The sequence below is a fragment of the Pteronotus mesoamericanus genome, unplaced genomic scaffold (genome assembly GCF_021234165.1).
Source record: "Pteronotus mesoamericanus isolate MK-2021 breed Mesoamerican mustached bat unplaced genomic scaffold, CSHL_Meso_final contig_164, whole genome shotgun sequence".
NCBI classification, from domain to species: domain Eukaryota; kingdom Metazoa; phylum Chordata; class Mammalia; order Chiroptera; family Mormoopidae; genus Pteronotus; species Pteronotus mesoamericanus.
The window spans coordinates 31,607,384-31,620,755 of record NW_026555065.1 but is presented as its reverse complement, the minus strand read 5'-3'; the positions used below and the strand labels follow the sequence as shown (position 1 = coordinate 31,620,755).

Here is a 13,372-nt window from a genome sequence, read left to right as displayed (position 1 = left end):
CAAAACTGTGAGGCATGCTCAGGAGGAGCCAAAATGGTGACCATACAGGAGGGAGGGCCCTTGCCTGGGAAAGTCAGGGTAAGGGTTGGATTGGGGAAGGGCACAGGCCCTGGATAATCCGGGAGACTGGGGAAGCCCGCTTTTTCCTGAACCCAAGGAAATATATGGAAACTAGATGAAGAGGCCAGTGCACTCATCCCCTTCTTTCTCTTGGGCACATTTTTTAAAATTTTTATTTTTGCCTTCTTTTCTCCTAAATTTGAAGGGTCTCCACAGGACTTTCAACCAAGGCAGCAGTGATCAGCAGCAGATGACTCTCCTTTTCCCGCTGTAACTTCTTTTCCTGAGTTCATATAGTCACTACCTTATAGCCTGCCTGCTCTTTTTGCCTCTCTGGGCACATACTATCATTTTTCCCTTTTTGCTCTAATAAATATTGCCACTATCACTAAACTCCTCCTATGTGAGTGCCTCTGAAATTCTTTGCCTGTGACACTATGGCCTATTTCCAGACCATGCCAGGGCAGACCTGCCTCAGTCTTGGTCCCCCCTCTGAAAACAAAAGGGTTCTCAAACAATCCTATTCATGCTCATTAGAATACAGCAGAAAGTGGTTTTATTGCTGTTAATGCTGTACAACAAAGCTTTTCAAAAGTTCCAAGCTTAAAAATACGGAGGCCTGGGTCCTTCGTTGTCCTTTTCCTTCTTGCCATCTTTGAAACACAGAGCTTCAAAGCAGAAAAGAATCCTATTTCTGTTTGTCCCAAGTCTGGTCTGGTGCCCTTGGCACTCTAATTCAACCAATACCTTTTTTTCTTCTCCATGGGAACCAGAGAAATAAACAAAAGGTGGAAGAGATGACAAGAGAACTTGGAATGAGTAAGAGGAAAGTGATGAAAACTTTAAACAATCCCATCTAAGTGTACAGGAACCAAATGATAGGGAGGGTCACTCTCCTGACGAGGGTCACAGGCAATAATAAAGAACTTGTACTGGACAGCATCGTTGTAGTGGCAATCAGGATACTTCCCTGCAGTAAGATCGCAGTTAGTCATCTTAACAGGCTTTGGACTCTGGTGACAATTTTTCTGGCCATTTTTGCAGACAATATTGGGGAACTCACAGATCGCAGCCACGTTCTGGAAGGAGTCATGCAGAAAGGTGTTTTCAGGCTTACAGTGTTCAGTATATTTATTGACACCATGCATTGCCTTGTTGCATTGGAGAGGACTTGGATGTATATGCTGAATTTCAAACCAGTGAGCCTTGGTGAGATTCTTAGGCAAAGCATAAATTGGACACACTGGTCCGCATAGTCCTAGCAGCAGTAGGAGCTGAGGAAAGTGTTCTAGGAGATGTACCACCATTTTTTCTGTGTAGGAAGAATGAAGATAATGGTAGTAGTAAAAGCAATAAAAGAAAAATTATTATTTATAACCATTTAAATTTTTATTGTGCCATTTAATATGTCAAAGCTTTTTGTTTTTTCTAACCATCTTTCCCACTTGAGTCTTACAATTCTATGATGAACCTGAAGCTCAGTGAAGAGGAATATGCAATAAGGAGACCTTTCCTCTGATTGGCAGATCTAATCCTTCTCTTTCTCCTGTACTAGTGTGTTTGATGGCCCCGATGTCAGAAATCTTGTCTCTCCTCTCTTCCATCCTGAAACGTTTACCCTCCACCTTTTAGACTTAGGCCTCCCAGCCATCTTCACTGTCCTAGTCTCACTCGCCCTGAGGCTTCTCTTACCTGGTGTCCACACTGGGGCTTCAGCTGAGAGTAGAAGCAATAAACAGTTAGTCTCAGGCTCGGAGGCTTTTGCAGGCTGTTTTTTCCCCTGGCGAGTCACAGCTGCCTGCTTGCGTCGGAAGAGTTTCGAGCCCAAATGTAGGGCTTAGAACGTAAACTTCTTGTGGGCAGTGTGGATGAGATGCTAGATCTTCAAACTTTCTGTTTAAATAGTGTCAACATCAGTATAGACAGTAGAAGAATAAACTTATTTAAAGAAACAGGGTGACTCAAAACTGAGTTTTGAGGAACCGATCACTTCCTGATATGGGTGGAATGCTTCTTTCCTGATCTGAAGTTTCAGTTTCTATTAAGTTCTGTGACTTCTGTTTCTTAAGAGAAAATAGACCAAGTAAATCTGATATAGTGCCTGCCACATATCATTGGTAATGTTGTGAATTCTAACACAGATGTAAGTAAATTATTTATTTATGTATACATATATTAGATTATATATTGAGCTACTCAGATTCAGGAGCTTATGATCTAACGAAAGAGACAGCTAAACATCCAAATACATTATACATTAATAAACATAAATAGCAATTACAGCTCTGATGGAGGAAATGACAAGGGAGTGAGAGGAGGTAGTAGTGAGGAGGGAATCATTGGAGGGCGCAACACCTGAAATGAGTTTTGAGAATTAATTAGAAGTTAGGTGAAGAGAATGGTAAGTGCATCCCCGAGAGAACACTCTGTGTGAAGAGACCCATTGTAGGGTAAGCGGAGGCAATCTGACTTCCTCACCCAGGTGTCTGGGGAACTAAAATAAGTGGTGTTCTCATAGCCTTGAGACTGGGCCTCATAAGTATAGTACTCCTGAGCCTTGAGTGGGCTCACACGCACAGAATCTCACTATGTTACACAACCTACTGGCTCTCTGCTGGCTTTGTCTGTTTTCAGTATACAAGAGAGTTAGGGGCATGGGACAATGGCCATGTGATGGGCCACACACACAGGAGAGAACGGTGACAGGCAACATGCAGTGTAACACGTGGGGACATGCACCTTGCAGCATGTGTGGATTGCCTACCCTTGAATAAAGGCATGTCAGACATCCCCATAGCTCTGCAACTTCTCTTCCATCTCTATGAATCCTGTGAACCTGACCCACCTTGAAAGTTGGCAACACACCTGCACACATGAAGGAGAAGGGAAAATTTAGGGTGTTTGTCTATTGAATCTGTTCCTTCCTTTCCATTGGTACTACAGTTCCCTTATTCAGAACCTTACTGATTTGTGGAGAGTTTACAGGAAAGCCTCCTATATGGGCTCTCTACCTTTAGCTTTTTTCCCTTCCAACCCATTCTACATATTACTTGCAGATTAGTATCCTTTGAGCATAAGTATTATAGTGAAACACTCCTGTCTAATGCTTTTAATGGCTCAGATTATCTACAGGATAAAAAATGCCTGTTTATAGCAAAATTACAGAAGACATGGTTAATGTACCAAAATCAATTGCTTTCTTATATATCATCAAGGAACAATTGGAATTTGAAATTACAAAAGAAAAGACAAACATTTAGATTAGCATCAGAGAAAAATGGAATACTTAGGTATAAAGCTAATAAAATATGTACAAGATCACTATGAGGAAAGCTATAAAACTCTGATAGAAAAAATAAAAATAGGGTCAAGTAAATGGAGAGATATTTTTTGTTTATGCTGAAGGAAGCCAGACTTTGTCACCCCAAAATATGGCTCTTTGATATAAAAAGACATAAAAATCATTTCGTGTTGAAGGCAATTAAGAATCAGTGAGTGCAGACCCCCTCCCCATCCCTCTTTTCAACCTAAAGGCAGGAAATAAATTCTTTTACTGAAGATAGACTCTTAATCAGCCCAGAGAGGGCACCAGAGGAATCTGCAGACTAACTCTTATCTTTACCATTTGCTACCCATAGACCAAACCCCTTTGTGTTTTTTTTTTCCTGAAACGTATAAAAGGTTCCTGCTCTGGCCATTTGTTTGGGCCTTCATTCTCTGGTGAAAGCTCCCATGTACATGTAAAAATTTAATAAAATTTATATACTTTTTACCTATTGATCTGTCTTCATCAGTTTAATTTTCAGAACAAGCCAAGGACCCAAAGAAAGTCAAAGAAACTTTTTTCCACTATAATTCAGAGGAAGAATTTAGGTTTTGTAGTACGAGTGATACAATTTTGGGTCTATGGCATTTTCTTTCTATAAAAAATTTTTTTAAGATTTTACTTATACATTTTTTACAGAGAGGGAAAGGTAGGAAGAAATATCGACGTGCACAAGGAACACTGATCAGTTGCCTCTTGCATGCCTCCATCCATAAGTAATCTCCTTTGACCAGTATGGAATTTCCTGGTCAAGCCCCAGTAAAGTAATCTGTCCAGCAGGCTCTCTCCATCCTCCATAGAAAGAAGAGGCACTCTACATAATAAAGCCTTTTCCATTTTCTTCCCCCAAAGAAAAGATGTTCCAGCCCTCAAATAATCATTTCTTTTCCTTCATTAATAGCTTTCTTGCCCCACCCTATTTCCTATAAAACTTTCCATTTTGTACAACCCCTTAGAGCACATTCCTAGTTGCTAGGGGAGATGCTGCCCCATTCATGAATCACTTAGTAAAGCCAATTAGGTCTTCAAATTTACTCAGTTGAATTTTGTTTTTTAGCAGATGGGAGGGATTACAGTGAATTGGAACCTATAGGCTTCTCAATGGTCATAAAACTAAACTGAGTTATAAACATAGGGCAGTAGTAACAAGTAAGAAAGAAGTTTCAGTGGCTGAAATGTGTGTGGCATATTCCTGGAACTGTAATTGGCTAGGTATGACTGTATGACTGCTGTTAAGAGAAAAGTGAAGTGAATGATAGGAGATGAGCGTAGAGGAGTGGGCAGAAGTCAGATTATGGAGGGAATTATGTGCTTTCCTAAAGAGAGTTGATATTTCTTGTAGGATATGCACCTAGTATACATGGAAAATTCCAAAATTTGGATGGCTTTCATGATCATGAAAGATTACAAATGTTGTAGATAGAATTTATTCATTAGTGTTTTCTGGTTGCAAGCAATCCAAATCATTTTGAGCTAAATTAAGGGGGGGGAAATGGAATGGTGGTAGGAGTAGGGTGGGAATTTATTGAAAGAATCTGGGAGAGATTACATATGAAGAATATAGCAGAAGGATTGGTCTTTGGAAATATCTGGAACCCAGTAAAGGCTAGCTGGAGATCGGGGCCTAACTGGTATAAATCCACTTTAAATTTATATTTTCATCCTGCATAACTACTTGAAATTCAGACTCTGAAGACAGTGTACAGAAGAAAAAAATCTTCTCTTGTCCTGTCCTGTCTTCTTTCTTCTGTCCTTACAGGTTCTCAGCTACAGCCTCTGTAACAAAAGACACATTAACAAGAGAAAAACAAACAGAAATTATTAACAGGAACATCTCATAGTATACATGAGAAAAACTCAGAGATGAGTAACTCAAAGAGATGGAGAATTTTTATGAATTTATTTCAGCCGAACTGACAACATATGCTAGGAGAGCAGGATCTCAAATACTCTGGAGAATAACAGTTTAATTCATGCATTTGAAATTAAGGAAGGAAAGTAAGGAAGAGGTGGGAGAGGAAAAGGTGGGGATTGGATTACATGATAGTTAATAAAATTATGTGCCTTCTTAAGTGTGGTTACCGCTTATTTCAAAGGTAGATACACACACACACACACACACACACACACACACACACAAAAGGACAAGGCTTGCTTTGGTTACTTTTTACTGAAAAGTTAATGCCAAGGACTGACTTATCCACCTTGATCTGCCCAGTTAGGAATTTGTGATCGTATCACCTATGAGGTCCCTTTTCACGGAACCCCTTTTTTCATCCACAAAAGGGTAATTTATACTCGGCTTTCACAGCTCCTTTGTCTGCTCTTTCTCAAAACAACCCTTAAACCAAAGAGGTACACTTTAGGGTGGTCTATTCTGATCTTCCACAAGAGTGTCCAGGTAGCTTAGCTTGACTCTCATGACTGTCACTTGGCCCTGTAGATGAGATTGGGAACCTTGATGGACAGCCTCACCAAACCACACATGGAAAGGGAAAGTATTGTTCCACAACGGACGTGAATATGCAGCTATCCAAATGGGGCAAAGTGGATATGAGAAAGCTCAAAAAACACAGGCTATTTATATTAAATATATACTTAAGTCCATTTTCTTCTTATACTATTTCAAGCCACCATTTTAACCCTTTAATAAAAGCAACTTTTAAAGAGTTTTTTTAAATGAGGTATATGTGTACATTTATTGTAGGAGACCAGAAGAGATCACTTTAAAATATGACTGTAGGAGACCAGAATATGTTACCCCAAGATAGGCTACAACATTTTTTCTCTTTTACTGTATTATTTCCATTATCATTTATCCTCCCTACCCTCTTCCACCTCCACTCGCCCCTTTCCCATCCCCTGTATGCTACTACATTTGGAAGCAGTATTTATCAAGTGAGAAGAACAATCAGTATTCCCCATACATAAATTGATCATTGATGAAGACCTACTGGGTTAATCCTAATCTCTTGTGGGTATGGTTGGTATAGGCCATCATCTCCCAGGTGCACTGAAAAACTGCAAAGCTAAGGAGCTGCCCTTGGAACATGATTCATTGGCTACTCATTGAGGTTTGAGTTGCAGGAAGGTGTGCAGTCACCTAATTGAAAGTGTTGGTGCTGATAGAGGAACTCAAGAGTTAAAGATTTTAGCTTCAGTTATAGTTAATAGGCTTAAATAATTAATGCTGTGGAAGCTGTTATTCCAGAAACTGGAATACATGACCTACATGACTCCAGGAGTCACAAGCAATTCAACCTTTGTGCCCCAGGTGGTTTATCTGAGCTGTTGTGTTCCAAGGAGAAAACTTTCCCTGGATAAAGAACTGTGTATCAGCAGATAAAGAAATATTAGGAAAATTTCTCTGGGACTGCAACTTTTATCTGATTAACCTTTTCTCAAATCCCCTATCTACCCTTTCCTTCTTTCTGTAAGAAGGTCATCTTGAGATGAGATGTTAAGACAAATTTTAGGGTACATAATCCCAATGTCTTCTCAGATTGCCAGAATCTAAATAAAGCAGCCATAGATTCAATTCTTTTCTCTACTTACTGGTTCTGGTAGTGAGAGGCAGTACAAATGCCAGCTTTTCCAGTTTAAGTACCATGGATTTTTCTCTAGTTATTTCAAGGCTGGAGTCATTCAACATTGCATGAGGCTGAAGAAGAACACAAGTACTGTACTTTAATGTTTGGTATTTCTTCTCCCCATACGTGCCTTAGGCAAAATTATTTGAAGCAAATATTTCTCTTACTCTGTATCTTTCATGCTTATTTAACAAACAATTCTAGTAGACTTTACTTACTTATGTCCTTGACATTTCCTCCTCCAATTCACTTCTTCCCTCCAACAAAATTTGTCTTGAGCCTCATTCTTGAGAAGAGTTGCATTTTAAAGTTCTCTAATCCCACCCTATTTCTCTGCCAAGTGAAAATGATTATTATCAGATAAACTGGACTGTGCCGATATCTTGTATATCATGTATTGTTCTTCAGGAAACACAATGCTTAAGCCAGCTAAAATTCATTAGCTTTCTTAAAGATATTCTTAACAAACGAGTCTAGTAGGAACCTCTGTCATTCTATAGCTGATGAAAAAGGTTCTTTATAATTCTGGGAACATAGCTTTCATATAGATGATAGCCAACTGTATTTTTACATTAGAAATCTATATCTTCTGAAGCCAGGGAGAGGACAAGATTGATGGGCATTTGTGATTTTTGGCTTTGTTAAAGTCTAAATTAAAGTGCCACATCAAGGGATGGAAAAGGAAGAAAATCAATGTTGACCGAGCACTATGAGCTGGAACCATACTACATGTTATACTCAATCATCTCTGCCCACACCCCCCAATTTAAATGAAATTCAGCATGCTGATACAATCAATGCTTAGGTCACAACTTTTCCCCAGCTTAGTACATAAATATTTACATTCTTATCATACACATAGGCATATTACAAACATAAAACACTCATCTTAAACCTACACACAGTACAAATCACATCCAAGCATAATCTATATCATGCACACCTCTAACACTTATACCAATCACAACACATACTCTGCACATATAACATATATAGAAATCACACATATTGGAATGATATAATTTATTTAGGGAAGGAAAGATCATTCAGTATGTGTCAATATCAGGAAAATTCCTGGGTTAGTCAAAAAGAGATGCCATGTGAGCTGAATCTTAAAAAAAGAAAAAAAAAAGTAATGCAAGTAAATAAGGGCAGAAGGATATTCTAGACAGAATCAACATAGAGGAAGTCACGATATCAAAAGAACATGTGATACATCACTCTAAGTAGTCAAAAAACATTGACACATAAATGTGAAGTAGGGATCAGTAAGGGTTATTGATGTAGGCAGGCCTACCACCACTTAAGAAGCATTAACTCTAAAACCTGGAGGTGTGCATAGACTTTCTATTTGTTGATAACCTCTAACAATCGGGTGTCCTCTATGCTATCAACAAACCCATTTACGCCACAATGGAATTCAATGTAGCTATGGCTCCTGTGCTCTTTGTAGCTCTTTTTGTTTTTTCCTGGGTAGCACTTGAGTATTTTGAAGGGATACGGGGTCCATATATATACATTCCTGTAGCGATCTCTCCAGTTTCTGATGCATATATGCTCGATTTTGTACCATAAGGTATAGATGAAGATGTGATAGTTCTTGTCTTTTGGAGCTTCTATTTCTTTCATGAGATCTTTGCATCTGTACTCACTGAAATCCCAGCTTGTGCTCAGGTGGTGCTGTTTCATGAATTCCTTCCAGGAAAGCTTCTGGCTGTTTACAAGAAGCCCATATACAGAGAATAACAGGAACAAAAGAGAGCCTAGGACCTTTAGAGAGGATGACATCTTAGTCACCAGGGTCACCTGTGGGTCCACATGGAAGAAAGAGGAAAGCATTATTGTCCTAAGAGCTAAGCTCCACCTTATAATTCCTTCCCTGCCAATGTAGACATATAGGCCCGATTTTACTATTTGGTTCCAGAATAGAAGATAAGTCTCATTAGATAATAAAATTTATAAGAATGAAAATATGCTAGAGCCTGAGTGAGACGAGCACCAAGGAGTGCTTTCTCCTTTCCATCCTCTCTTCCACCCAAACCAAGGAGTGCTCTAGCTAGCTCTGTTTTAAAGTACAGATGGATTCTCATAAGAGAGTGTGTCTGAAAGAGAATGGTACTTTTAGTTTTATGTCTGTGAAGTAGAAAGTGTTGTCACTTTTTAAGGGAATGTAGAAGATAAGTAAAGACTTGGGAGACATTTTCCAAGCAGGAAAGCTTTAGTTCCCTGAAATATCAGGCTGCAATAAACTGACAGCAGATGGTGTTTATTTAAATCTTGACTTCCTCATAATACTTCCCTAAAGCCTGTGTGAAACATCACTTCTGACAACTCACTTCCTTTCTCAAAGCTTATTTCCCTAATTATTATCCTGATGAGTGCTCTTGATTTGCCATTAAAAATACCATCATAACTTCCTGTCAAGATGGAGACATAAGTAGACATGCTTCACTTCTTTGTGCAACCATAGAAAGAACTGCAACTAGATCTCAAAACAAATAACATCCAAATTTGTCAGAAAATGAGCTATATGGAAGTCTGTAACCAAGGGTTTAAAGAAGCCACATTCATCAACATCCAAATTTGTCAGAAAATGAGCTATATGGAAGTCTGTAACCAAGGGTTTAAAGAAGCCACATTCATCCAGATGGGTGCCTTTTCTATAACAGGCCAAGCTAGTAAGACAGAGAGTTAAAGCAACTCTCCCTAAAACATAGAAACCAACTCAGGGAGGCTGCCAAATTGAGGAGACAAAGAAATATGGCCCAAATGAAGGAACAGCACAGAACCCCAGGGGGAAAAAAAAAGCAATACAAAGATATCCAACCTATCAGATACAGAGTTCAAAATGCTGGTGATCAGGATGCTCAAAGAACTCGTTGAGTACTGCAACAACATAAAGGAAGGAATGAAAGTTACACTAAGTGAAATAAAGATAACTCTACAAGGAACCGTCAGTGGAGGGGAGGAAGCCAGGATTCAAATCAACAATTTGGAACATAAGAAAGGAATAAGCATTCAACCAGAACAGCAAAAAGAAAAAAAATTAGAAAAAACAAGGATTGGCTAAGGAGCATCTGGGACATCTCCAAACATACCAACATCCAAATCATAGGGATGCCAGAAGGAAAAGAGGAAGAGCAAGAAATTGAAAACTTATTTGAAAAAATAATGAAAGAAAACTTCCCTAATTTGGCAAGGGAAATTGACACACAAGTCCAGGAAGCACAGAGAATCCCAAAGAAATTGGATCCAAGGAGGTCCACACCAAGACACATCGTAATTAAATGACAAGGCTTAAATCAAGGAGAAAATCTTAAAAGCAGCAAGAGAAAGGCAGAGAGTTACCTAGAGAGGAGTTCCCACAAGAATATCAGCTCGTTTCTCAAAAGAAACTTACAGACAAGAAGGGACTGGCAAGAAGTATTCAAAGTGATGAAAAGCAAGGACCTACAACCTAGATTACTCTATCCAGCAAAGCTATCACTTCGAATTGAAGGACAGATAAAGTGCTTCCCAGGTAAGGTAAAGTTAAAGGAGTTCATCATCACCAAGCCCTTATTATATGAAATGTTGAAGGGACTTATTTAGGAAAAAGAAGATCAAAACTATGAACATTAAAATGACAACAAACTCACAACTATCAACAAATGAATCTAAAAAACAAAAACAAAAAACAAACTAAGCAAACAACTAGAACAGGAAAAGCATCACAGAAATGGAGATCACATGGAGGGGTTATCAGCCGCGAGGAGGAAGGAGTAGAGTGGGGGAAAAGGCACAGGGATTAAGAAGCGTAAATGGTAGGTACAAAATATTAGGGGGATGTTAAGAATAGTACAGGAAATGGAGAAGGCAAAGAACTTATATGCACGACCCATGAACATGAACTAAGGGAAGGGGGTTGCTGGAGGGAAGTGGGGTACAGGGCAGAGGAGGGCAAAGGGGGAAAATTGAGTTACCTGTAATAGCATAATTAATAAAATATATATTTTTAAAAAAGAATACCATCATAAAGAAATTCCAGTTTTGAGGTATTCTTTTTTAAAAAGTTTTACTTATTTACTTTTAGATGGAGAGAGGGAGGGAGAAAGAGAGGGAGAGAAACATCAATGTGTGGTTACCTCTCTCATGCCCCTTATTAGGGATCTGGCCTGCAACCCAGGCACATGCCCTGACTGGGAATTGAACCAGCACTTTCTGCTTCGCAGACTGGCACTCAATCCACTGAGCCACACCCAGCCAGTGCCAATTTTGAGATATTCTAACCAACCAAGTACCAAGATTGAAACTGCCCTCACAGGAGCTACTCTGGTCAAAATCAAGGCTTAGAGATGTTTGAGAAAGCCTCCACTTTAAATCAGCTCTCTGTCCTCAGTTACCATGAGGAGTCACCTGGCCCTACAGAAACTCTAACCCAATTCTCATCTCTCTCAGAAATGATATGCTCAAATGAGCCTAATAATAGCTTCCTTACAGACCTGTAAGAGTCTAATAAGATTTGTGTGAGAGCAATTTTGAGGGTCTGAAGTGCTAAACCAGGTACAGAACAAGGAATAGGCACATGCTCATTTGTGGCACCCTATCCCTAGCTCAAAAAGCCAGAACAAAGGAAGACCAGCATTCAAGCTGCTCCAATGTATTAAGCTTGAAAAGATTGGGGAGTATGTGGGGTGTGTATGAGTGAGATTAATGCTAAGTTGAATTCAGGTCTTTGCTTTTTACAAGTTGGATCATTTTGCATTTTCCACTCTACCATCTAGAAGTTCAATCAAACCCCTTCCAGTGTTTCTGGGCCTTTCCCCCCCCAAACAACCTGAGTACCAGCCCTTTGGACTCTAACTTGCCCTATTCAGATTCAATACTCACGTCACGTCGCAGTGGGGATCAGTATGTGAATCTACAGAGTGGAGTCTGTGTCCTTTCTCTTTTCTTAGAGCTAAGAAGTCTGCAGCAGTAAAGAAAGGAATAGATGTGGAGCTGCAGTGTTCCAACTGACTGGCAGTGTGGTGGGGGAGAGGGGCAGCCTCACTGTGTGAACCTGTTTCTCTATCTTCTCATCTAGAACACTTGGGTTCACTCTGAGATTAGCCTGGAGCAAAGGTATCCTACATCAAAAGCAGTCTTCTGGATTCAAAGGAATGGCAAGGCCCTGGGGGCAGGTGTTAAAGAACAAAATTCAGCCAAGTAAATTTGAAGAGCTAATTGGCTTTATTAAGCAGTTCAGGAATCTGGCAGCATCCCATCTAGCAACTAGAAAGGTGCTTTGATGAGTTGTACAAAATGGAACGTTTTTATAGGCAGAAAAAGAATGGAACAAAGAAGTTTAAAAAGTAGATTATTTTAAGCAAGCTCACCTTCATTTAGGGGAAGGCAGGGGAACTTAACAGGCAGATTACTTCACCAGTGCTGATCAGGAAACTTCCAGATTGATTGGTTTAAAATTTCACCTTTGAAAAAGGCTGAAACTGAAATTTGATTAGTTACTAAGTTTTAGTTTGGTGACATGGCTCGGCCAAAGTGACTCACAATTTTACTTACGATCTTTCATGCTTATGACTTTTTTGACTTTACAATGATGCAAAAGCAATAGGCATTCAGTAGAAACTGGCTGAGCTAAGCTATGGTGTTCAGTAGTGTTAAAAAGAATGAAGCCCTTGCCCTGGCTGGGTGGCTCAGTTGGTTGGAGCATCATCCTGTGCACTAAAAGGTTGTAGGTTTGATTCCCTGTCAGAGTCCCTAGTCCGGGCATGTACAGGAGACAACCAATTGGTGTTTCTCTTTCACATTGATGTTTCTCGCTAAAAAAGAAAAAAAAAGAAAAAAGAAAAAAATAAGAAGTCAATAAACATATCCTCAGGTGAGGATTAAAAATAAACAAATAAAAAGAACAGAGTCCAAAACAGTTGAAAATGGAATCACTTTTGGTAACCATTTGAGGTAATAGATATGTTAATTAGCTTGATTGCAGTGACTATGTAACAATGCATATGTGTACTGAATCAGGTTGCACATCTTAAATATAAACAATGTGTATCTGCTGTAATTCAAATGTTTTCAGTTTAGTCATTTCACATACAAACACACATTCTATCTCATACACATGCACATCTTCCTTTTTTAGTTGCTGGTATCCATACATCTCTGTTACCCAATTTGTTTAAAATATAATTGTGCCTCGGTACTTGTTAATTTGTTCCTGAACTCATGACAAGTACTGAGCAAGCACTGAGCGCTGAAACATTTTTTTCTCATCAAAATGCAACATGTACAGGGCCTGACGAGTTCTGAAGCTGATGAGTACCGAGGTATGGCTGTATTGAAAGGGAAGGGTATGAGAATAGTCTTTAGTAAATAACACAAATGTTTCTGTGTCATGTTCATCAAACAGATAGGC

The 13,372-nt window shown here is 39.3% G+C and overlaps 2 protein-coding genes across 2 annotated transcripts; both read right to left on the bottom strand.

Moving 5' to 3' along the window:
- Positions 1 to 667: 667 nt before the first annotated feature.
- On the bottom strand, positions 668 to 2,017 carry RNASE6 (ribonuclease A family member k6). The gene is made up of 2 exons (XM_054565196.1): positions 1,753 to 2,017; positions 668 to 1,372 (listed from the first exon to the last, which is right to left on the bottom strand). The coding sequence occupies exon 2, from the start codon at positions 1,365 to 1,367 to the stop codon at positions 903 to 905; it is 465 nt and encodes a 154-aa protein (XP_054421171.1). The 5' UTR covers positions 1,368 to 1,372; positions 1,753 to 2,017; the 3' UTR covers positions 668 to 902.
- Positions 2,018 to 8,130: 6,113 nt separating this feature from the next.
- Positions 8,131 to 8,862, bottom strand: EDDM3B (epididymal protein 3B). Its single transcript, XM_054565195.1, has one exon. The coding sequence runs from the start codon at positions 8,812 to 8,814 to the stop codon at positions 8,323 to 8,325; it is 492 nt and encodes a 163-aa protein (XP_054421170.1). The 5' UTR covers positions 8,815 to 8,862; the 3' UTR covers positions 8,131 to 8,322.
- Between the last annotated feature and the right edge of the window lie 4,510 nt (positions 8,863 to 13,372).